This window comes from Malurus melanocephalus, unplaced genomic scaffold (assembly GCF_030028575.1).
Source record: "Malurus melanocephalus ecotype Western Australia unplaced genomic scaffold, MMel_1.1 scaffold_5, whole genome shotgun sequence".
Lineage (NCBI taxonomy): Eukaryota > Metazoa > Chordata > Aves > Passeriformes > Maluridae > Malurus > Malurus melanocephalus.
The window spans coordinates 1,577,375-1,601,105 of record NW_026623237.1 but is presented as its reverse complement, the minus strand read 5'-3'; the positions used below and the strand labels follow the sequence as shown (position 1 = coordinate 1,601,105).

The following is a 23,731-nucleotide window of genomic DNA, read 5'->3' as shown; positions in this document are numbered from 1 at the left end:
AATGAGTTGACAGGAATTTCATACAGTTCCCCAATAGTAAATGAAAAGTTCTGCACTGGAACAGTTCACACCAGGCACCTGACTGGCTTTGTAGGATCTCTGTGAACAAGTGGAACATTTGTGTATTCTTGTGGCAAAGATGATGTAAACTTCATTCTGGGGTACATCAAGAGTATTGAGGGAATTCAACATTCCCCTTTATTTGATGTTTTTGAGACAGTATTGGAGAATAAGGTCACAATTCAGACTACCCAGTACAAGAAAGACATTRATATATTGAACAAGGCTGGTGAAGGCCTCTAGTATGAAGAGAGGGCTGAAAGTACGTGACACTTGAGGAGAGAGTGGGAGAAACTGTTTAACCTTAAGAAGAGAAATTTGAACAAAAATCTCATTGCTGCCTTCAGTTACAAGCAAGAGAGTACAGTAGATATGAGTCAAGCTCTTTGCAGAGATGCACAACAAAAAAAGAAGAGGCAATGGTCACAAATTGCAACAAAGGGAATTCTGACTTGACTCTAGAAAAACCTTTTTCACAATGAAGGMAATCATTTGGAAYAGGTTATCCAAAAATRATGTAGAAWCTCCATCCTTGAACACAATTAAAACCCAGTTGGACAAAGCCCTGAGCATCGCAATGTAATCTGAATGTAAATCAGTTTTTAAACTAACATGAAAAATAAAGTGTAAATGCCTAAGCAGCAATCTCTTAATCTGAATGTTCTGCTCAGCTTTTTATTTTTGGGAAAAATGACCAAATAAATAATTAAAAAAGCCCGAACCAAACAACATACTCTTCTATAGAATTTTACTTCTCTGCCAAGAACCTAAATCAGGGCAGTCAGGCTTTMAAACTTGGTAACAGCTTTCAGAGTGCATTAGTCTTGCTTGCGAACAACTTCCTCTCTGGCACAGCTGAGAGGAAGATATCCATGCTTACTTCATTAAACCTATCAGCAGTGTTTGACACTGAAGATCACCATGTGCCGCTGACTTGCCTGAGAGACTGGCAGAAATGAGTCAGTCACCCTGAACTGGATAGGTCAACTCCTATCAGTCAGATTTCAAGACAATTCTGATGGGTGGTTTCTTTCCASTCCTGAAGGCTTTTATTTGTGTGATGCTACAAGGATTGGTTCTACCTCTTGTTTTGTTTAACACAAAACTTTATGAGATRTCTTGAGACAACACACTTCTTCAGTGGCAACAGAAACTATCAGATTCCTTATTTCATTCCTGCAAGCACAGATGGACTTGTGAAAAAGAGGGGATGTATTGTTAAAAAATGCCTGGGATGAAATAAAGAAAGGTCTGGAACTGTGTAAATAAGATAAAAGACACAGAGGGCCAAACACTSCTGAGGGGTTTGATGAGGTACAGGCATGTCTTCCTTGGGGCTGTGCTAGAAAGGAACGTTTCATCAGGAACACCATTGAGTATGCTCTCAATGTAAGACTGAAGAGMTGGCCAAAACTAAGTTACTCAGGCCCTCCTCTTCTTCACTGAGCATCACCCCACAAACAGTGCCATCAGCTGTCCATACATACACACTGCCACCATCTTTGCTATCCTGTTTCCCAGTTGTATGTTGATGTTATTATCTACATGTTCACTTTCAAACTGTAATGTAAACAGCKGTAGCTAAGGATGACATGACTGACTCAAAAAATGAATTCTCAGGACTTTCATATCATACTTTAAAAATTTGGAGTTTAAAAGATAAGCGTATATATTATAGCTTTAGACAACTAATTAGAAGATCTGCTTAGCAGGATTATTTAAATATTAAAAAAATCCCTCACTCTTGAAGTGAAAATAGGAAGGTTTTTGTCTTTATTACTTTCATTAAGGATTTTGTATGCAAATTCTGAATATATCAAAACTTTGCCTACTCAAGTCTTTAGCAAAAGCATGATTTTTCTCAGGGTAAGAATTTATATTTTGATAGCTGAATTTTGGTTGCAGCATGTGTGCAGTAYGCTTTGAGAAAAAAAAACAAAACAATATACAATCAGGTCTTATACAACAAAAAAAACCCATAATTATTGATACTTGTTCCATCCTCTATACACTTTACAGTGTAATTTCTCAGCTATCAGTTTCTTTTCAATTTTTTTTTTTTTCAGAAAGAATATCTAGTAATTAAAAGCAACATTTTAATGTAGGTTGTGAATCTATRTAGAACACTGAATAAAAACAATTATATACTCTGAGAAAATAAGTATCCAATACTTAACTACAAGTCCATTAACTGAACTCATAAATCATTAAATAAATGGTTTTTTTTTTTTAAATGCAAAATGGATTTTTATCAATGTTAAGAATTTATTATCTTATGGTAGCATCTTACCTCTGTAATTCATGCCATTTTTTTTCTAAAACAAAGTTAATTAATGATAAATTACCATAAAATCCCTATCTTTGGAAGAATTCCTTTTATTACCCCTCCCAGAATAAAAATGGGGAATAAGATCTGGGAAATTAAGTGGAATTTCCACGTTATTAATTGCTCTTCACTTACATAAATAGCAAACCCACCTTAATCTCACCTGTTTACTCATAATAAACATAAATTACAAAACCAGATTTTATATTGATGAGCATTGATAAAATTACTTTGGTCTTTTTCTCACAYGTGAACACAGATATTTGGCTTATATAAAGCAATTCCTCCCTCTGCCTTTTATCTACCACTTAATTCTATATTATTTACAAGAATTTATTGTCTCAAGGCCATTTTTCATTAATACTACACAAATTTTTTATATAATAAAACCTTCAATATMCATTTCAGTGCTTAGACTTACTCATAGCTTTTCAACTATAGTCTTTACAAACTAGAACGGTTACCATGATTGCCACCTTCTTGTKTTTTAATTGTATCAGAAAACGATTAGTGAAGTTCGAGAAATGGTTCTTAAACATCATAACTTTTCATTAAATTCATGTTTCTAGAATATTAAAACCAGGAATTTAAACCTAATAAACACATCATACTTCCTGGTTAACTGCAAAACTTAGTTACACATTCATGAATCTTTAGTCATATGCAATAACACCTACAGGCTAAACACGGGAGCCAATGAGGAAGTCAGAGGTTTATCCTCTGTCACAGTATGAAAATAATTTTASCTTTCTAATGAAGATAAACAGGACCTGCTTCAGATATTCTGMTTTTCCAAGAAGTTCTCTACTGTGYTGCTGATCATTAACATTGCTGGTACCAGTCACTTCACTGAAGATGCTAATGTTCTCGTCATTCCAACAATGAAGTCCAGGCTCTGAGAGACTGTTCATTTTCACAATGAAATTATGTAACTCAGTTATTAAGTGTTCTTCTTCATGCAATGGCTTCTGATTGGAAGGAACTCAAATTTTATCTTGATTCATTTGTGATATTGCCGCAGTTCAATTTTGTTTAGTTCCTTTGTAGTACTTTTTTTTTTTCCCCTGGTGAATGGAATGAATGCATGTGGGTACCCTTTCTGAAACACCTTCATAAGGAAACAAGGCTAATACATCCATGCTGCGTGTAAACTTGCCTGCCTTCATGACTAATGAACGTGCATCTGTTGGTCATTTTCAACAGAATTTGAGGAAAAGGCGGTTTCAAGCATAAACAGCTGCCCTCATGTGTTTTGGAAATAACAGAGAAGAGAGAAGAGTGCTCCAACAAGAGGCTTGTTTCTCATGTTACTAGACACCAAATATTGTACTAGAAAGAAAAAAAGAGAAGTTTAATTTTTATACTAATCAACTAGAAAATTCCCAAAYCCTGCAGGATACCAGGCTTTGTTTGAATAACTGGTACCTAGTGTAGCAGCTTATTTTCACTTTGTGGTTTTTTTCATATAGTAGCATAATCTACCATTGTTAAACWGCAAATTTTACACAGCTCTAGAGAGTCCTTTTGAAAATACAAGAACCAAGACAATATTTATGAAGAAATCCCTTAAAAAGACATCTTATTTCCTTTCTTTAGAAAAACATGATCCAAAATGATAATTTTGATCAGACAAGTTTGTAATTTGCAAGAAAACAAGACACTGTAATAGGTCCTTAAAGGATACCTTGTGAACCACTCTGTCTCTTAGAGTGGGTCTATGGGACCCTGAAGTAAAGATAATATACATTTAAAGCTGTTGATCAGACAAGGATCAAGAAAACACAGAAATAGACTGGAAATAGAAAGTATAARGAAACTTAAAAGTATAGGCTAAAGGAAACAGTACTAAATACTATAGWACATCCTCATATAATGAGCATATTACAATAAGTGGATTTTTTTTTTAAACTCCAACTAGGTAATAACCAATATTTACATTACAGCATTTTCTAGATGCCTAATGTATAGCTTTTGGCCCATTGAGTCACCCATGGTACAAACCCAAGGTTGGACTGAACACCAGCCCCCAATGTCAAGATAAATTCAAAGAGCCTAAATTAGGTTTTGAACCCAGGGTCCTTCAATGTTGTGAGGAGAATGAGACACTGAAGCAAGTTAAAGTGATGRAAGACATGCTGAATACCTACAGAACACTGCATACAGGGATGCATGTGAATTTCTGTTCCTCTTTGGAAATGAGACACTTGAATCAAGACTATGAAAGCAATATATCAGACTACTGAAAATACAGACCATGAAATTATTTTCTGCTTTCAGTAAGGTCCCCTTAAATAATATTGGCTTCTTTTGCATATTTTTTAGGAGTTAGAATACAAGCTCAAGAGGTGATGATTTTGTTAATTTCTGGGTTAAGAACACAATGAAGGCTTCAAAAGAACTTCTAGCACAAGGGAGTCTACCTCCAGTCCACTGAGAAAATCATTCAGTTAGGAGTCAGTTGAATTTGCATTCAGCCTAAGTAYGAACTCTAAACTGTAACTTCAAGCAGAAAAGGTCATATGCATGTCTCAGCTAAAGGTGCTCTCAGAGGAACTTCTTTCAGCAATCAGAACAAACATTTCGCTCAGAAATGCTTAACAGTCTCATTGGCTAAACATTGGTGCCAAACACCCTCAGGCAAGACTTTTTGCTATCAATCTTGAGAGAGATTGACTTAAAACTAATAAAGCTGAAGAATATTTAATGTTATAAAAGAACAAGAGCTCAAAGTGTTCCACTTGCCAGAAGCAAAAGAACATCAGATGGAGGGAAAAACCCTAAAGTTAACTGATTTGTTAATGGCAATTTGTAATTACCCCGGCAAATATATTTTAGTATTTCCACCCAACATATACATTGCTATTATTGTCTAAGGAACCTTGTATAATAGAGGCAGAATTGTTCTGTTGGTAGTAAAACGTCATTTGTTTTGTCACTTAGGCTGAAAAGCATTTCAATTTTATCTGGTGACAGAGAAAAGGAAAAATGACAATCCAAACATAAACAAATGTGTTAAAATCCAGTAATTTCTTCAATAAAATTTACACTCAAAGGTCTGAAAGTTGTATACTATTGACAGGCACAATACTGTCAATGGTTTACACACAACTAATGTTTCTATTATAAAGATTCCTTTGTCTCAGATAAAAGTAGAAAGAAGAGTTTGTGAAACCTCCTGAAATCTCAAAGGCATAACTCATTGATCTCTTATTTATACATTGGAAGTTATTTTACTTTTTTTAAGTGATTGATGTTATACAATTTTAGTGCACTATCTGAATTCTTCATACTGGATGAACAATTGGATGACCAGAAGCTTTCAGAAACTATCAAATAAAATATTAAAACTTGATTGTTGTCCTGAATAGTAATAGTGTAATACATCTTAAATATGTTCAAAGGCATACTAGAAGCTCATAAAATAATAAYGAATTAAATAGATTTTAAGTAGAAGGCTGAAGAATGCTAAAACTTTACTTTTGTGYATTTTCAAAGTTAGTATTTCTCTGTATGTTGTCTCTAAAATATTTGCACATTGAAATCTGACAGACAAACTGATCTGTAATAAATTAATATAAGTATGGACTGCAAATTTCTAATAGAATTGMATTGTTAAGTTAAGCATTGGCATAATTTAGAGATAAAACAAACTGACACCACCATTACTTTTGCATTGCATTACTTTCYAGAAAACCCAACATACTTCCTAGCTCAACCAGAAGTGACACATCATACACAGAAACCATTTTATGAATTTGACAGACTGCTTTACACAGGAGATCAAGTTGTCATAATTGTTCCTCTGACCTTTAACTATTAATATAAAACCTGATGATTAAATGAAGGACACACAAATTTGAAGGGCATGAGATAGCTAGTAAAACACTTTATAAAAAAAAAATAAATTAAAAAACACCTAATAAACATATAGTTAATGTGAAAAATATTTCCCAGTCATGCCTTAAAAACTGCCATTAAAAACTACAATGAGTTCATTCCTCTGAGGTTCTTTTTAAAGCAAAAAATATTATGGAGGATATTCTAATAAGGTCTGAGTATAAACTTTACATTCTCTAAAAGGTTCTTGCCATGTGGAACTGCCCTGCCCCAAACATCCACCTGATGAACATCACTGCAAGGGAAATCCAATGATAAAAAAAAATACATAATCTGGAGGAGAAATAAATAAAGTCAGAGAACAAGTGAGCATAAGCAGCAGATAAGAGTGCAGAAAGAAAGGTATCAATAGACCAGCTTCGGGAGGGAAGAATGCAAGTTTTCAGCTTCTGTGGAAAAAAAAAAAAAAGGTTTATCAAAATCTGGCTTCATATCAGTAAAAGTATGCATGTGCCTTTGCCTAAATAACTTCAGCTGCAAAGATATCCAACACAAAACACTAATGTCACAAGAAAACATCAGCAACAGGACAGTAAAATAAACTGGAGCATAATTTTATTTTCTAAATATTTAAATTTAGACCACCAATCTTTTTAAGTATATAATTATTTGTCTTGAAAGAGAAAATTTGAATCATAATATATATCCCCTAATTCTATGTACCAAGACTTATAAGGACAGAAAACTAAAGCTTTAGGAATTTTTAGAACACCTCTAAAATACTGTTACATGAAGGGGTCTGTGATGGCCACATCCAGTGGAGCATCTGGGACTGTGAACATGCACAGGGGCAATCACCAGCCTCACATGCATGATCTTGTACAATCCCAGTCTTGCACAGATCCTTGCACACTAACTCTTTAGCAGGGATACTYCTTGCACCACCCCTTGCACACTTACTTCCCTGCAGAAATTTTCCTTCCATGGGGCTTTTCTTACTCAGGTCCTTAAATTAAAAAAAAAAAATTCAGGAAATAATATTTCATTCTGTAAATGGGCTTAATAATACAGCTGTCATTAAGACAAATCTTACATGGAAATAATAAAAAAGAAATCTTATCTGAACAATTACTGAAAGAATGAAAGATCTGCTAAACTTAGAAGACCTAATACCTACAGATATTTTCAAGAATACCTAGTAAGTCCAAACAACTTATGCAGAAGTTATTCTTTCCTTCATAATAATGAGATGCTGAGCCAGACAAAAAWTATTAAAAATGCTCATGTAATAATGGCAAAATTGCTGGATGTCTTAAGCACGAGAGGTAAGAAAGCACTGTACCCTTTGATCTGGATTTACATCAGTTTTTGTGCAGAATACTGTGTATTGCCTACAACCACACAAAGCATTCTCAGTAATATGCTTATGACCAATGAAATAGAAATGAAACACAAATTTAAAAATCCTCCAACTGCTTGTCACACAGGAAGTTAACATCCTTGCTTCAAGTGTTTTCATTGCATAAATATTTCTATGATGAAATATATGTTTTAACTTTGTTACATTGTGCAGAATTTTAGTATTTACTGCAGTACACACTTGTTTAAAAAGTCTTTRATTACACAAAAACTCCAACTAATCAACAACCAAATCCCATCAAACGAAGCTAGTCGGGATCCTAGTCAAGCTAATGACACACTTCTATTATGAAACTGAAAACAAATCAATATTTACTCTTGCKATCAAAATCTTGGCATCACCCCTTACAGAAAGATGGGTGAAGACTAATTAAAAAAAAATCATACATTAGAACAGACTATCACAAATGCATGAAAAGCTAAATTATATGTTTACCATCCCATTATAATTAAGGCAAGTTTCATTATCACATCGGAATCCTGTTTCTTCAGGCAAAAGGCCCAACAAATTCCACAGAAAGTCTGACTAGAATTAAATTGCTCTCAGAAACAATTCCATTATTTGCAGGCATCCCCTGAACTTACACTCATAAGAGATCAAAATTTGCAACTGTAAGAAACATTATATTTGTAATATATCCACAGAATCTGAGTGAAATTATTAAACACAAGATTCTAAAATTCAGCCTTCAGCACATTGTGACCCCATACAGAACTTTATAACTTCATCTTACCTGACACATATTTCATGTAAGAAAGGAAGTTATCGGAGAGCAGTAAATTTTCCAGAAAAGATTATTTACCTATACTATGACAAAGAAAAGCTAAGCCAAACTGATCGTATGGATGTCAAGTATAAAAAAGAATCAACTACTGTTAGGAGGAACCAGTCAGTTTTGATAGAAGTTTTTCTCTGACATTGTCTAGAAAATTTATCAATGTGCCATTAGTATTATTGCTACAGGGGTTTTTTTTGCTTTTGTTTTTTTGTCATTTCAAAATGGTTAAGAAAACTACATGAAAAAACAAAACCTCTGTGACCTCCTCAAAGCCTTACCAGATAATTACAGCTAAACATAGATGAAGTGTGTACATTAACCAAAGTATCAGTTATAAAAAGTAGAAAAAGTTCCATTTTCAAGCTAGACTCCAGCACTCTGCATGCAAAGTTTGGGAGCACAGCCATAGGAAAAATCATTCTGTGTTAGTGATCACCCAGGTCCCCACTCTAGGGAGCCATATTCAGTTCATATTCCCACCACTTCTCTATGCCACTATGCTACATCTCCTGTCTCCTTCACCCCCTTAAAGCTTCCGGTGTTATTAAAGTTTTAGCAGTGACAAGAGGAGTCTGTGAGACAAGGAACAGCATCAGAAGTTGACAGCTACAGACGTGGCCAGCTGCTCCAGTTCCTTGAAGCATTCATTGCATATTTGGCACCAGCAATCCTTGCATACTTGCAGCAGACCACATAGAAGAATTAGCTGCAGCTGCTSTCAGCTAATAAGCATGTGTTGCTGCTACCCAAGCACTGATGCAGGCTTAYTCAACTGTATTCAGAAAGCCAATCTTAGGTTTATGATGCAGTTTATTACTATAAGTGGAACAATATGGCATTATGTAGTTTTTCTGAGGATCAGAAGGGAGTTGTACTATTTATTACCCCCTCCACGTCTTCAGAAAAGCAGTTAATCTATTAAAGCAAAAACCCTCAAGTGCCTTTTTCCTTGTCCAAATAGAAAGTAAATTAGTCATCACTAATTTATCTTACCTTAGCAGCAGCAAAGCCACGGAGTGATCACAAACAACCATAATATGGAAGAAGTAGAATAATGGGAAAACTAAGATTGAAAATTACCCCAAGAAATCTCCAAGTACAGGAACAGGTTGCTCAAGGCTTTTTCCATTTGGGTCTTGAAAATCTCCAAGAAGACCACACAGCTCTTGGAAACCTGATGCACTGCTTGACTATCCTCATTGTGAAAAACCTTTTAACCATCATGAATACCTTATTTCAAAACACATCTCTTGCTTTATCTTCCTGACAGCTGTTGGGTCACTAGGTCTGTTAGCACCTAATACTCTGAGGTRTCCTGGTAGCTTTCTCTTTTCCAGACTGAAATACAGCTCCTCCAGCCTCTCGTCCTGGAACATGAGCTCCTGAAYCCTGCCCTGATGGCTCTTTATTGAACTCACTCCAGGTAGCATCCCAGAGCATCCCCAGTCAACTAACAGAACAGGGAGGAAACAATGACTGAAGCCTAGAGAGYACAGGATTTTTCTTAACTGAAATGAAAGTTATCAAGTTAAAAGAAATAATAYGTACATTTCTTTGGAAACTGTTGTGGAGTCTGAGCACTGAGAAGGGTGTATGGTAGACGCTTTCTAACTCATCACTTTCACGTTTTCAATTGGTTGGCTCCAGGGGCATATTTCAGCAGCATGTGGGAAATGCTGACTTTAGATAATTCCCTATGCATCAAGTCGACAGCTTAAATTCATGTTCAGAGACTATCCTTATTAACTCTTGTCTAACAATTTGTTCCAAATTCCTATATTTGCAGTAAAAAATCTCAAAACTGAAAAATGCCCTCTTCATTCAGAGAAACAACAGAGGGAGATACCCACACACTCAAAGCACTGCAGAATTTTAACTTGCATGAAATCTGTAAAAAGTTTAAAATAGTTTAATTCCTATGCAAGAATTAACAGAATTTGACAACTGCCTCTGTAATGATCTAAAGTTAGAATATTTTATTCATTAGTTCATKAAAAAGTAATTAGTAGAGGAGTTTTGAAATGCCATAATGTTTTAAAATCAATTGCTATTTACCTTCYCTAGACATGAAACTTAAAACTTCCCATGGTCTTTTTCTGTGTAAATTGTCATGAATCAATTAAGTAATTTAAGACAAGAATTGCCAATCAAAACACAGTCCAATCGATAATTTACTTATTAGCTATTTTAAGTCTCATGACTGAATTATAAGAAAATATTTACTGGAGATTCAAATGTGTAACAGRTTTTCATAAATGAAGCAGCATGATTTCTTCATCCTTATGGTAAGAAACAGATCTTTTTGTCAGCACTTTATTTTTGTGAACGTGGTGAAAGGTTGGTATTGTGCACAGTTGTAGTGCAAGATGAAAAGATCTGTTTCTCAAGTMTTTTCAAATAAGAGCAGTGTGATTAAGCCATCTACATTATAGCTGRAAAACATATGAAATAGAAGCTTTTTGAGGAAATTATGGTCTTAAGCATTAGTATTTTTCTTGTAAATTCTGCTTTTACATTATACTATCAAAGAGGTCATTACAGTAAATATAAGCATGGAATTGGAAAGGAACATAAYTTTATGAGGGGAAATAAAAACCTGTGTGTTGAAGCTTTTCATGTTTGAACCTAATGCAACTGAAGTGCCTCATCAATCCAATCGGATGACTGTGTACTGGCACAAAGGAGGAGGTACAAATAGGCAGCAGATACAGGCAGGGCTGTCACAATGACAACTTTTGAGAGCTTACATTGTTACCAAAGTGTATGTCAACTCTACACTGCTATTAAAAAAATACAGAGCTGCTTTTAATCTAGGTTTAACCAGTGCCAGTTCACTGCAAGGCCATACATAAGTTCATATTGCACGAAGAATAAATATCCAGGGATGAAAACAACACCTTTCCATTGTGGGGCAAGTTTATGCTGCTGTTAATGCTTGTGGAATTACTTAGCTAGAACTTGAAATAATAATTGATTTTAAATTAATTAAGACCATGAAGTTGCCAAGAGGGTACATTCCCACTCACACAGCTTGTGCTGATATCCTCTTGCTTCCCTTCTCATTGCATATATTAACTTAAGAGCTGTTACAGCTGATTCAACTTATTCTATATTTGCAAGAAAAAAAATGTCAGTGCAAAAGGGGAGATGGAAGCATGCAGTCATGCAGTCAGGACAGGGAGAAGGGCAGATGAACAAATGAACCTTGTTGAAGCAGAAGCTTTGCTCGCTTGATCTCACAGACTGCAGTTTAACACTGTAAGTTTTAACAGGCTGGAGTATTTTCAGCAGATATTTCCCTGATCAGCCAACATTGTACAAATGAGGACACAATAAGAGGCAGCAGTACTAAACAGCCTGGGAGAGGAAGAAGATAGGATTGCCTTCCAAAGCACTGACAGTTTAAATTGTCCCACAATGTTCACTGAAGTGCACTCGGCGATTGTACACAATTGCTATTGTTAAACTGAAGCAGYTCCTCCAAGACAGATGTGCTACTTCTCAATATACATTTATCAAAGCATTTAACTTGACATCTACTTCCCCGCAAAACACACTACTTTTTCCAACMAATTAGCTATTATAATCAAAAGATACAACTCCTTTCTTGCATTCTTTCCTTTAGGCTTGAAATCAGATTAGAAACTTTGACTGCTACAAGGTAAATAACAAAAATAGTCTTAGTCACACAGTGTGGATGAATACAAATACAATGTCAAATCATAAGTTTCAGAATGTAAACAAATCACATCATAGTTAAAATGAAATCCTGGCTATGAGTTATTTCAAATGGTAATGGGTAAGAAAGCCCTTCACAATACACATTACTGAAAAATGGTTTGAAAGAAGACTGAAAAACAAAGATTGAGAACTCATCCCAACTCTTTGTAGAGACTGTAGACTCCTAAATGAGGAACAGAAAAATGAAAGTACAAAACTGCAATACAAATAACCATTTTTCTGTTATGACTAATTACATTTCTTTTAGGAGATGCAAGCTGTGCCCTAAACATAGTTAAGACTCTCTAGGTATAGCTCTATGTACAGCTGCTTTGATTTTAGAATCCCAGAAGCAATTCTTAGCATCCCTTCCTTTCTAGGGCCATCTAGTAGATGTTCTCATTCTATCCTTGTGCCTGCTCCTGGAGGCAGTTTCTAACTGATGCCATGGAACACWTGAATGTAATAGTAATCTTTTAAAAGTTGGGAGATAGAGTGGAATTCCCTTTTGACTGTTTCCTTTAAGTAATAAATTGAATCCTGTCCTTGAAAAAGTGTTTTTACCACTAGTGCATTACAGAAAAAGGGGACACTAACACTTTCATTCCCTTATGCACAGTTGCAGAAAATAGAAAAATATSATCTGGAGAGGATCAGAAGTGAACAGAGATTACTTCCTGCTGTCCACATTCACATTCAGACACTTTTATAGTTGCTAGTCTATATATTAATTTTTAATTGTATTCTTAATTCTATATGCAGTACCTGTAAAGTATGAACACATATCATTCTTGATTCCACTTGGAGGATAAAACAATTAAAATGTAAATGTAGCTTGTTAGTGTAAAAGACCTTTATTGAATTTTGCTTTTATTCTAAACTGCYATATAAATTTACAGTTTTGGAATAACAAATAATTTCTTCAGTTCAGGAACATTTTTAGGTGAGTATTTAAGCATTGTATTTCAACAGGCAAGTTTTAGACATAGCGAGAGCCAAGAAAGGTCTTAAATATTGGACCTACTTAATTTCAGCAAATACTTACCTCAGGAACTTGCATAAAAAACAGCTTGGTAAAACACTCTTTGCCCAAGCAACATCCAAGAATTCTGGAACTTTTACTACARTATYTACAATCATATATGCATAATGGTAATCTGTTATGACTCTACATTAAGCATTTAAGACTAACCACATGTTTTCACCAAAGGCTATTAATCAATACCTCATTGTTTGACCTGAAGATTCCAAACACGTTTAACCCTAAGCYTTGTCATGCTGTTAACAAAAGAATTACCCTGTCTTAACCAGATATTCCTGCTGTGCTTTCAACCCTCCAGTCAGCTCCTAAGCCTTCCATGAGAACTTCATCAATGATGTCAACCACTGACAAGCGAGCACTTAATAAATCTGAAGTTCCATTTAACTACTAGTTGGAAAAGAGAAAAGGAACACCCACTTCTGCACAGACAGAGTGGCAGTGAGATGTTCCCTACTCTATCTAGATTTTTTTGCACACTGACTTGCAGTTATACCRGTTGCTGCCTGTCCTCAGTTGGAGCTTTTGCAAAACATAGCCCTGGCACTATAAATCTCCCAGGACCACTAACAGTTTCACTGCTTCCCTCCTACCCAGTTATGAGTAGAAGGTGTGCAGTGGGTCACAACACMATAAACCCAACCTCTGACAGGGCTGAGGGGGCAGACAGGCAGGGCAGAAATGAAACAGGTTGCCTGGAGAGGTCAGGCAATCTCTGATGTTTGGGGTTTTCACAGTTTAGCAAGGAAAACCCATCACTGACCTGATCTAGTGCTAGTGTCAAGCTCACTTCAGGTGGGAASCTGGTGAGTCAGACAATTTACAGATGTCCATGCCAAAGAAAGTAATTTCTGTTATTCAGTGAGTACCTCCAAAGGCAGCAGATTTACCTATATGTAGCTGCTTAATGACAATATCACATGATTTAATGTTCTGTTGRTGTTTAGGAAATTAAAAATGCAGCCATATAAGTTAATATTCTATAAATATTTAAAAGGAAGCATAAATTCTGATTAAACTCATAGTTAGTTATGCTCACAAGTCACAGTCCCTTTTTAAAAATTAAATARGTACTTCTCAAACTTCACTGAAACCTGATTCTTCTAGACAAAATCATCTTTCACTTAGGTGTAAACAAATATGTGCAAATATTCATTACTTGAATTTTGTCCAGAGAAGAGGAAACATATTTTAAAAATTACTCTTTAAGGTTGTTGAAGTATTATAGTCTATTCCATGCATGTCTGGAATTARAAACAAACAAACCAAACAATCTTTAAAATAAAGGGGTTTTTGGTTGTGTTCACCTTGCACTTTTCCATCTAAGGCGAAAGACAGTTTACTTTTACTAATTAGGAGAAAGTTTTTCAAAGTACACAATTTTTACTTTATTTAAAATTTGTTTGAAGGTGGACTCATTTGGGTTTTTAAGAGGATGTTCTTGCAGATAACAATGTCAGACAGACTGCTCTGGGAAGACCACTTCAGCAAAGCAAAGGGAAATAATATATTTCATAACTGCTGTCAGAGTAATATATAGATTTTAAAAAATCTGTGAGAATTCAAGACTTTGCTRACTGTGTCCAAATAAAAAAAATACAATTCAGGAGTTCCCCATACACTTAGATATTGAAAACTTATACTCTGTACTAGTTGAAGCCTTTTTAATTCCTAAATTCTGATAAAGGTAAAGGAAGAAAACAATATAAAGCGATTTGCAAGGCTTTCATACTAATATTTTAGCTCACAAGCCTCCAAGCTTATTAGAAATTGTGACGGTTAATTGAAATGTAACTCGCTGGATCAATTACTATGAACTACAAGTTGGAGAACTAATGTTTGTTTTCCAGTATTCTCCTATATGGTGGGAAAGCTTTTTATTATTTTCCAAGCTTATTTTACAAATGAATGTATTTTCCAGATCTCTGCCATAATCTGTGACATTCACATGAAATTTATACACTGTGCCAGYGCAGGAAAACTTTTTAGCAATACTGCACTACCACTTGACAGTATTTTGCTAAATGGGAGGCAGTAAGCCTCACACGAAATTCCAAAGGCTGGCAGTTTAACAGGATGTGCACTGCCATTACAAAACCATACACAAAAATTGTGGCACCAAAGCAAAGCACTTGGTGATTGAAGCATTACAACTTCCACAGGCACAAAGAGTTACCTTGTGGTAATAATTCTTTAAAGTCTGAAGGTAATTTCAGCAATCGGCAAACTCCAGATAAGGTATTAGAAATTTGCACACCTTCCTGACATTGCTTTATCCACAGCTCTAACTTGCTCTGCTTCTCGGACACGTTCATTAGCATCACCTCTACACCAGCAGCAAACGTACCACGCTGTTTTTCATCATGGCTTTAATAGTGAATCCCTCGCAGGATTGTCGCTTGTCCTTCTTCTCCTTCCGCCGGAGGAGCCTGTCAYTTGCGGGCTTTGAGGGGCCCGGGCCCCCCGCCTCCATTACCATCTCCCCAGCGGCGCCCGCGACGGACAGATCGCAAATTACGGACTGGAAAAAACAAGAGAACATCAGCGCCCCGTGCCCAGCGAGTCACAAAAGGCAGCAGGTCCAACTCTGCGACAGCCCCACACACCCGTCCCGCGCCTTCCCTGCCTCCAACAGGCGCCCTTTGCCTGCCCCTCGCCGCCACCCCCAGTCCCCGTTTGCATCACCCCAGCTCGTGCCCCCCACTCSGTCGTGTCCAGCCCTTCGTCACCACCTGATGTCCTTGTCCGCCGGCGGCTTGTCACCCCCGCCMGCCGCTGCCCCCCCGGTGCGATCCTGCGGGTCCCTCTCCGGGCACCGTTGGCCACCTGCCGCCACGCGCGGTCCCCCGCCCGCGCGACCGTCGCTAGGCAACGCGTCAACAACCCGCCGGGGAAGCRGGAGGGAAACCGCACCGAGCCCCATCGGCACCGCCCGGCGCCGGGCAGTTGAACCTATCCGTGGTGCACCGAACACCGGGACGGAGGACAGCAATTAACGAGAAAATCGTTAGCCGGAGGGTGGAGGAGGGGGGAGGCAAATGTGAGGCGATGACGTGCGGCGGGTGTGAACAGGTCAAGAACTACGCTACCCAGAGGGCCTCGCGCGCGSCTCGCGCTCCCTCAACAAGGCGCATGCGCGTTCCGAGCCGGCCCGCCCCGCCCGCAGGCGCGCGGCTCCTCGGGGCGGCTRCGAGGGAAAGCGCTCGAGCGGCAGGCGCGGCCGGCACGTGCGCGCGCGTGCACGCGTCGCCCCTCTCGTCTCCTCCCCCGCGGTGGCCGCCGCCATGATCGGTGAGTGGGCGCGTCAGAGCGCGGGGCGAGCCCGGATGCGGATCCGCCCTTTCCTCCCCGCCCCTTTCCTCCCCGCCTCTTCCTTACTGCCGGCGCCGCGGCCCGTGGTCGTGCGGCCCTGGGCGGCGACGGAGGCTCGTGCGCTGCCTTCGATTCCCCTCCGTCCCCGCCCGCCTTCCCCGGTGTCTCGGTGGGGCGGCGGCGGCTCGGATCCCGCGGCGGGGCTGCCGTCGGTCTGCGCACTCTGGTTAAAGCGCGGGGGCCGTCCAGGGCACGCAGGGACCAAAGTGCTGAGAGCGGTCACTGCCCTCCTTTTCTGTCGTGTGGGAGAGGGCTAAAAAATCTGGCCAGGGGTTGTGACTGAGGTCGTTTTTAAATTGTTTTTTATTCCTTCTCGGTATTTCGATTGTAAGCGCTGCTGGGCAAGGTTTGTGTSATTTGCGAACTTTTTTGACCTTGCCAGCATATATATGTGTTACTGCTCTGGCRTGGTGCCTGGTGGTGACCTGAAAAAGAAACAACTTAGACCTCATGGTTTTGGAAATGTTACCCTTCGGTCCTTGAGCTGCTTTCTGTGCCCATGCAGTGTTGGTGTGACTGGTGACTCGGTTGTTTCAGCGGTGGGTTTTTTTCTGTTCCGTGTAAGATTAATTTACCTGGGGAGTTCAAAATTACCGAATCCGTTTGTAGCCTTCTCATTACAGATTTAATCTTGCTTCCACYTTCTCAATTTTGAGAATTTAAAGTAAAATCTATAAAATGTAGTGGGTGCTCGTGCATTTTAACAACTGCTCTCCTCAGGCTTGCTGTATCATCGTCAGTGCTGTTGTCATAATTGCTGTCTACCTAAGGTCTGATTCAAGTTGAAAACCGTGAACTTTGTTGTAGAAATATTTATTGTTTTAAAATTGAAAATTGCAATTTCCGAGAACATTACTGGTTTTTCTGCTATTTTTTTTTTTTCCTTAGCAGTATATGAATGTGAGTGTATGGGTAATGCTTTATCTTTCAGCTTTGTGAAAGCTGAAAAGRAAGTTAAAAACCATTCTGTAGTATTTTCAGTCTGTGTAAATATTAATGCAAATGATCTCTTCCTGGTTGGAATAATTCTTACWGGACTTTATTGTGGTTTGGGCTTCTTTTTTCCTTATGTAGTAGAGAATATTTTAARTTGAAGGCTTGGCTTAAGAAAAGGACAGGCGGTCAGGTATTCCACTGTTTTTATTTTGCAGTATCRTCTTCTGATCTGATGTATTGCTGTATCATATAAAATACATGTGTTTGCAGCACTGCAATGTGTGTTTGTTTTTGACTGCTTCAGAAAAGTATGTTGAGTGTACCTAAGGGACTGCCCATGTGGTTACAGAGTTGATGCCTCTAGCCCTCACACTKAAATCTAAATATTTACTGCTCATGAATATAAATGTTATATGACTGARGAATGATAATTTTATTTTCACTGTGGCAGATGGAAATGTTTGCGAATATTGATTATGAAATGTACATACCAATTAGTTGCAAATTTAAAAACACAGCTTTAAATGAGTTGCAACGTGCCCTGGTTTAACCACAGCTGGCACCTTAAATACCACTCAGCCTCTGGCTCACTCGCTCCTCCCCTGCCGGGGGGAAGGGGAGGAGAAGTGGGGGCAAAATAAGAACAGTTTAAWAATTGAAACAGAGTAGTAATAATACTGATCATGCTAATGATAATGATGATAATTGTAATGAAAAGGAGAGAGAGGAATAAAATCCAAGAGAAGCAAGGAATGCGCAAGAAGATTCCTCACCTGACCAGTGCCCAGCCCATCCTCCAGGCCATCTTCCACCAGTTTATCTATTGGACGTGATCTGTGGTATGGAATACCATTGTGACCAGTTACAGTCAGCTGTCTCCTGGCCACACTCCTGGTTTCTTATGCACCTCCTCCCTGACAGAGTATTGGGAACTGAAAAATCCTTGACGCAAGCTAAGCACCACTTAGCAATAACTGAAACATCGGTGTGTTACTAACGTTATTCTTATGCTAAATTCAAAACTGCATTGTACCAGCTTCTAGGAAGAATTAACTTTATCCCAGCTAAAATCAGTATAACACCTGCCCCTATCTCCAAAAATAATTATCTTCAAAGTATGTGATGTGGAGACATACAATAAATTCCTGATTGGAGATTTTTTGAAAAGTCTCCTCTAAACATCTTTGAGCTGGAAATACGATGGCAAAATTTGGGGCAGCAGGGGAAGGGTGAGATACTTGTGTCATCTGCCCATTTTTTTTTTTTTTACCTGAGTATTAAAAGTAATTTTCCTATGAAATATGTGGTATATTTTACAAAATGTTTCCCAGTTTCATATCTCTGGAAATGCCTTATGTCCTCATAAGTTAATGCTATAATATGAATGCAACACATGATAATTCCTATAATTGATTTTTGTTTTTCTGTCTTTTATTCCTTTTTCTCTTCTTTATTTCTCAGAGACCGTATTTCCTGGACTTGAGCACATTTAGGTTCCTTAAATGGCAATTGGAATCTACACTGAGCTAGTTTAAACTCAACATGTGTTGTCAAACCCTGTACTTATTTAGGGTCACAGGACATTTGTGGGGTTGTATGTGGTGGGATTTTAAAAGTTTATTCTTTATTTGCTTACCTACATTTGCTTACCATTGGATCTGCTGAAAACTGGTGTTGGCACAGGGAAGTATCAAGCTGCTGTTGGATTGGCTGAACTATTAGTCAGCAGCCCTGGCAACAATGTCATATTCTTCAACRCGTGATCAGGGTGGGGGAATAAAAACTGATTTAGAAGGAAGATGCTGGGACAACTTTGTGGAATTTTYCAGAAAATATCTCTCAAAGAACAAAAAAACACAGTTGAAGGCCCCTAACTCTTTTAAAAATATAGAAGATGGGCTCTATATAGTTAACGCTGGTAGTTCAGCATTTCTGTGTTGAATGAGAGATGAAGGTGGTAGTAGCGACAGGTTGCGAAGGGCTTTGACAGTGAAATATGATTCATCCTGCAGTAATCAAGTTAAGGGAGAATGGGAGCCTGGGTGAAAGTTTTAGCTATCTGGATGACCGATCACTCCTCTATGTTACYCCCTTTTTCAGTGTCTTGGTAATCTACTTTCTGCATAAATATTTCTCATTGGTATGAAAATAACCTTGAGGAAGCAAAGTAAGAATAAACCCTTTCAGAATTCCTCTGAATGTATTTATATTAGAAAATAATGGTATTAGTGTAGCAACCAAAGGAAAAGTAGTTTAGGATTTTTCTACTTACATATTTTGCCCTCATGCTGCAGTTCTGTTTTTTTTTCTTTTGTTGTTATCTCGGTGTTCTATTTCAGCRTATGTAATGCTATGGATAGTTCCACTACAATACTGGAATAATAGCTCAAATTGTAGTTTATGAGCATGTGAAATAATCTTTCTGATGCTTATTTTGACCAAATAAAACCTGAAACTCAGAAAATCAAAGGCTACTTGCATTTTAAATATGTGACTTGTTTTGCTTAGTTTGTTTTGAGCCTTTTTACCTTCTGTTAGGGTAGCTGTATTGCACTGTGTGTACAGAATTGTGTTGTGAAACACTTMATGTTTTACTGGAATTATATTTTGACAATTATTTTCCTACAAAATGCTTTGYTGTGGCTCTATCAGCAAGCAATTTTATAAATTTAGTATCATTTGAAGTAGGATATTTTCAAAAGACAACTGAGTTTTGCCAGATATACATAAGCATTACGTGTTTCATTGTTTCCATTAAGGGAGATAAAAAGACTTTGCTTGAATCTCTTCAAGAAGGCAAGTGGTAAGGGGAAGGAAAAGTGGAGTGTGTTTTTTTCCTTGTTTGGTATTTTTAGTTAATGGGGGGGGGGGGGGAGAGAAGTTTATGGCCACAAAAACTATTATAATATCAAGACATTGGAGACTAAGCAATGGCTAAGGATATTCTGATGCAGTGTTCTGAATTTTTCAGATAGGGCCCTACAGATAATTGATCTGGCACTTTCTTTAAATTGTTGCCCATGTTTATTCTACATGTACTGTGTAAATGCAGTATCCATTGCCAAAACCTTTCATCCTGCCTATCTGTGAGATGAGAATAAAGTTAAGAATTTCAAATTCCACTTATTCCCAGAAACAATTAGGAAAAGACCTTTGCTAATATAATACGGAAATTAAAAAAACAGATTTTGGAAAGCATAGCAGCAATGCTGCTACTTAAGAGTCCTTSCCAAAGCAACGTGTGTCTTTTGTAGATGCATTGAAAGCTGAAGACATTATTTGATTCTGTTGTGATAACATTGCTTGAAGAGGTGAAGTAGTTTTCTTAATTGGAAACACATATATCCCCATTTACTGAAATATAGGGTGTGGTAGCCCAGTTAACCTATTATGGAACTCTCAGTTGTGTTAATGGTGGCCACTGAGGCAAACGACACTGAGAAAGAATAGTACAAGTTTTCCAAGTTGCTATATTTAGGAGAAGCCCAAGGGAGAGTAAAACCATTARTGGGAAGTTTGTTACTTTGCCAGACAGGTTTATGTAAAATAGATACATTAAATATTTTCAATCAATTGTTGCTATATACTGTGTATCAGTATTGTTGGACTGAAAATCAACTTCCAACACAAAATGAAGCCAGTGATGTATAAAGCTTTTCATTAAAAGAGGGAAAAAAAAGGTAATGTAGGAAATGTGCATCTATCTAGCCAGAATTCACAGAATGCCACTACAAAGATTGGTTTGGAGATAATTAGCTGACAAGCTTTAGTTATATCATTCAATTATTTCACAATACCTGATTTCTTCCTTCTGAACCACAGTGTGGGTGGGGCATCTTGCAAATACTTGTGCTTTATGAAGACTTCTAATCATTAAATAACTAAATTTTAATATGGTAAGTTATATCAGTTAAAATCTATAATATTTTGAATTTTTTTTTAGTTTCCAKATGTTGTGCTTCAGGCCACTCCCTGTCCTTCTGCATTTAGTTCAGTGCTAAAGGAGTAAAAAGATGGATGACCTTACAAAATAAGGATAAAAACCCCTCAGCTTTATCTGATGTGGAAAAATGCATCAGTTTTGCCTGTTGTATTCTTGAGGCTAGACAAGATGGAGAAAGAATTAGTTCATTACTGTCCTCTTTTTTGAAGCAGATTGAAGTCTGCCTGATTTTACTAAACAGGCTTTTAAGCAGTAACTCTTCTGTTGCATCACTTTTCTCAGTCAGCATGTTCATGTCTACATTAGTATTGTTAAAGTTTGACCCAGGAAAAATTGTAGCAGCAAAGTTGTTCTTTGAGGTGTGTGGTAATAACTGAAATATTTGCCATGTTATTCAAAATACTCTGCTAAAATGACCAGAGATGAGGAATCATTTAAGTTCTCCATCTATTAGTCAAATACTAAATTTGATGTTAGTGATCTTAAGGGTATGAAACTGGCTTTCATTTCATGCCCATGAGCAATTTGTATAGTGGTAGCTGGTATTTGTGCTGGTAAACATGCATCTCTTCTTGAACAGGGCAGTCTTATTAATGATTTCTCATTAATTCAGCCATAAGATTGCATAAATAACTTGTGATAATTATGATGCATTATGTACATGGTGGCTATATGTGATGTCTTCTTAACAGTGGCTACATGCCTAAAATRGATAAGCCACAAAATCTTAAGCAATTTCTTCTCCATAAATTGCAATGACTTCCAAAACAGTGGCATCATCAATTATGAACTTCAGAGAAATTTATTCTGCTAACTGTTTTTCTGGATTTTTATTTCTAAGTAGTTAACTTTTTTTTTTTTTTTTTTTTTTTTTAAAAAAAATTTTTTTTTTTTCTTTTTAATTTTTTTATTTTTTTTAATTATTTTTTTTTTTTTTTTTTTTTTTTTTTTAATATTTTTTTTTTTTTTTTTTTTTTTTTTACAGCAAAAAGCTCATTATTGGACCTCAGAACTATTTGAATCTGTCTGCAGAATTTAACACCTCTATTCTTGCTAGCAATTTCAGTGAGGGAAATTTTAAAACTCTGACTCAAACTATTTTAAAGCTTTCTATCCTCTGATGACCTCTGAATTTATAATATTATATGTCATTGTTTTCTTCTCCATTTACCTTTGGAAGAGGTAAAACAATGACAATGACATGCACACATCTAAAAAGAATGATGGGTCATTGCCCATTAAACATCTCCAAAGAAAAGTTGTCTCAATCCTGCAGTTTTTAAGCCACACCTCTTGGCTGTATTCCTGTTCTGACTGGAGGAAGACTGCTGATTTTCTGCTCTTGGCTGGCTTGAGCTAAATGGAAATTATGAAGGAATGTGGTTACCAAATGAACATTTTCAATGGGTGCCTTGCCATTGATGTCTTCGCTTTTTGACCTTGATTTTGGAAATCTGACCGATGAGATTGTGTCTTTACTTTCTGAATGTCAAAAGTTCTTTTGCTAAGTATTATTTGTCCCTGTGGCATATATCTGTAGGTTAGAAAACAAAAATATTCTTCATGCTTTGTTTTATTCCATGRGTTTTGTACTTTTTTTGACATTCCCTTATGATTTAGGGACATGATTTGTTTTTACCTGTAAGCCTAGACCCCTCTACTGAGGAAAGAAAAAAGTAATGCATTTAGAAGTTAATTTACTGTTTAAGAACTTCAGAAGCTGATAAAGATGAATGAAGGTCCTAATTGAGGAAAGAACTTGTCATTTCATGGCAGTTTAAAGRGCAGCAAGGTTATAATGTATTAATGTGTAGGAAATGAAAGCACCACTTTTGAGACAGCATTGCCATCCAAAGCTGTTGGTTGTGCTGTTATTTCTGAAGGTGGTATGAACAATGCATTAGTTGCCACAAAAGTTGCACATCTTCCTTTGCTTTAGTTTATCTGTTGGGGTTTTTTTTTTGTGCACTATGTAAGAGTAAGCTTATGCCCTAAGCTTGCTCATGATGACATAGAAGGGCACTGAAGCAAATTCATTTACATTAGTGAATTGTTCRTTATGCATAAAAACCACAAACAGAAAAAAGCAAACTTCAGTTTCCAGTAACAAAAATATGGTTGTTTTTTCACCATTTTTGTGATCATCAATGTGTGTGTTGTTTTGTTGTGTGAAGCTTTTCTGTATTATGATACAGTTCCTCTAATTCCTTTCATTTGGTTTTTTTTTTCTTTTTCCATTTCCATCTTCCTGTTGTTTGTGCTGCTGCTTTCTGGATCTTTTGTTTAGCATTTTTAAATAG

At 37.1% G+C, this 23,731-nt stretch overlaps 2 protein-coding genes across 2 annotated transcripts in view; one reads left to right on the top strand and one right to left on the bottom strand.

The window, feature by feature from the left end:
• Window positions 1-15,764, bottom strand: part of PACRG (parkin coregulated) — a 202,353-nt gene extending 186,589 nt beyond the window's left edge. Inside the window, exon 1 of the mRNA XM_057370424.1 lies at window positions 15,528-15,764. Within this exon, the coding sequence (XP_057226407.1) occupies window positions 15,528-15,722 (195 nt within the window). The 5' untranslated portion in view covers window positions 15,723-15,764. The remainder of the gene's footprint in view (window positions 1-15,527) is intronic.
• A 568-nt stretch (window positions 15,765-16,332) lies between these two features.
• The window catches only part of PRKN (parkin RBR E3 ubiquitin protein ligase), a 670,240-nt gene continuing 662,841 nt past the window's right edge, over window positions 16,333-23,731 (top strand). Inside the window, exon 1 of the mRNA XM_057370416.1 lies at window positions 16,333-16,471. Coding sequence (XP_057226399.1) covers window positions 16,465-16,471 — 7 coding nt within the window. The 5' untranslated portion in view covers window positions 16,333-16,464. The remainder of the gene's footprint in view (window positions 16,472-23,731) is intronic.